We start from the raw sequence: 480 nt of genomic DNA on the forward strand, positions 1-480 counted from the left end.
AGACCCCTCAGTGTACCCCAGGACCCCCAAATCTCCCCCAGACCGCTCAAATCTCCTCCACGACCCCTCAAGCCCCATTCAACGCTATGGCCATGCCTACTACATCTCCCATCACCCCCCGCGCCTCAAGCCACGCCCCTTCCACGCACGTGATAAGGATGTCCGCACTTCCGGCCCACGTGTCCCCCGCACTTCCGGCCAGGTGTTCCCACTGGGCCACGCCATGTTCCTGCAGGTGTACAGCAATGGCCGCGGCCAGCGCCTCTACACCTTGCAGGTAAGTCGGGGGATCTCGGGGGGTGGGGGATCCCCGAGCCCCCCAAAAAAAAAGGGATCCCCGAGCCCCCCCAGAACCTCCCCTGAGCCTCATCCCCCTCCTCTTGTCCCCGCAGAAGGTGTCCCCGAGCGGGCAGCCCACGCGCTCGGCGCACCCTGCGCGCTTCTCGCGCAGGGTGCTTTTTTTAGTTTTTTTTCGGGCCT

The 480-nt window shown here is 64.4% G+C and overlaps 1 protein-coding gene across 1 annotated transcript; it reads left to right on the plus strand.

The window, feature by feature from the left end:
- Positions 1-223: 223 nt before the first annotated feature.
- Positions 224-452, plus strand: NOP10 (NOP10 ribonucleoprotein; the record flags this gene model as incomplete). Its single annotated transcript, XM_009077567.1, has 2 exons — positions 224-277; positions 393-452. Coding segments are annotated over exons 1-2 (114 nt in total), but the record flags the coding sequence as incomplete, so codon positions are not given.
- Positions 453-480: the final 28 nt, after the last annotated feature.

Source organism: Acanthisitta chloris, unplaced genomic scaffold (genome assembly GCF_000695815.1).
Source record: "Acanthisitta chloris isolate BGI_N310 unplaced genomic scaffold, ASM69581v1 scaffold23016, whole genome shotgun sequence".
NCBI lineage: Eukaryota > Metazoa > Chordata > Aves > Passeriformes > Acanthisittidae > Acanthisitta > Acanthisitta chloris.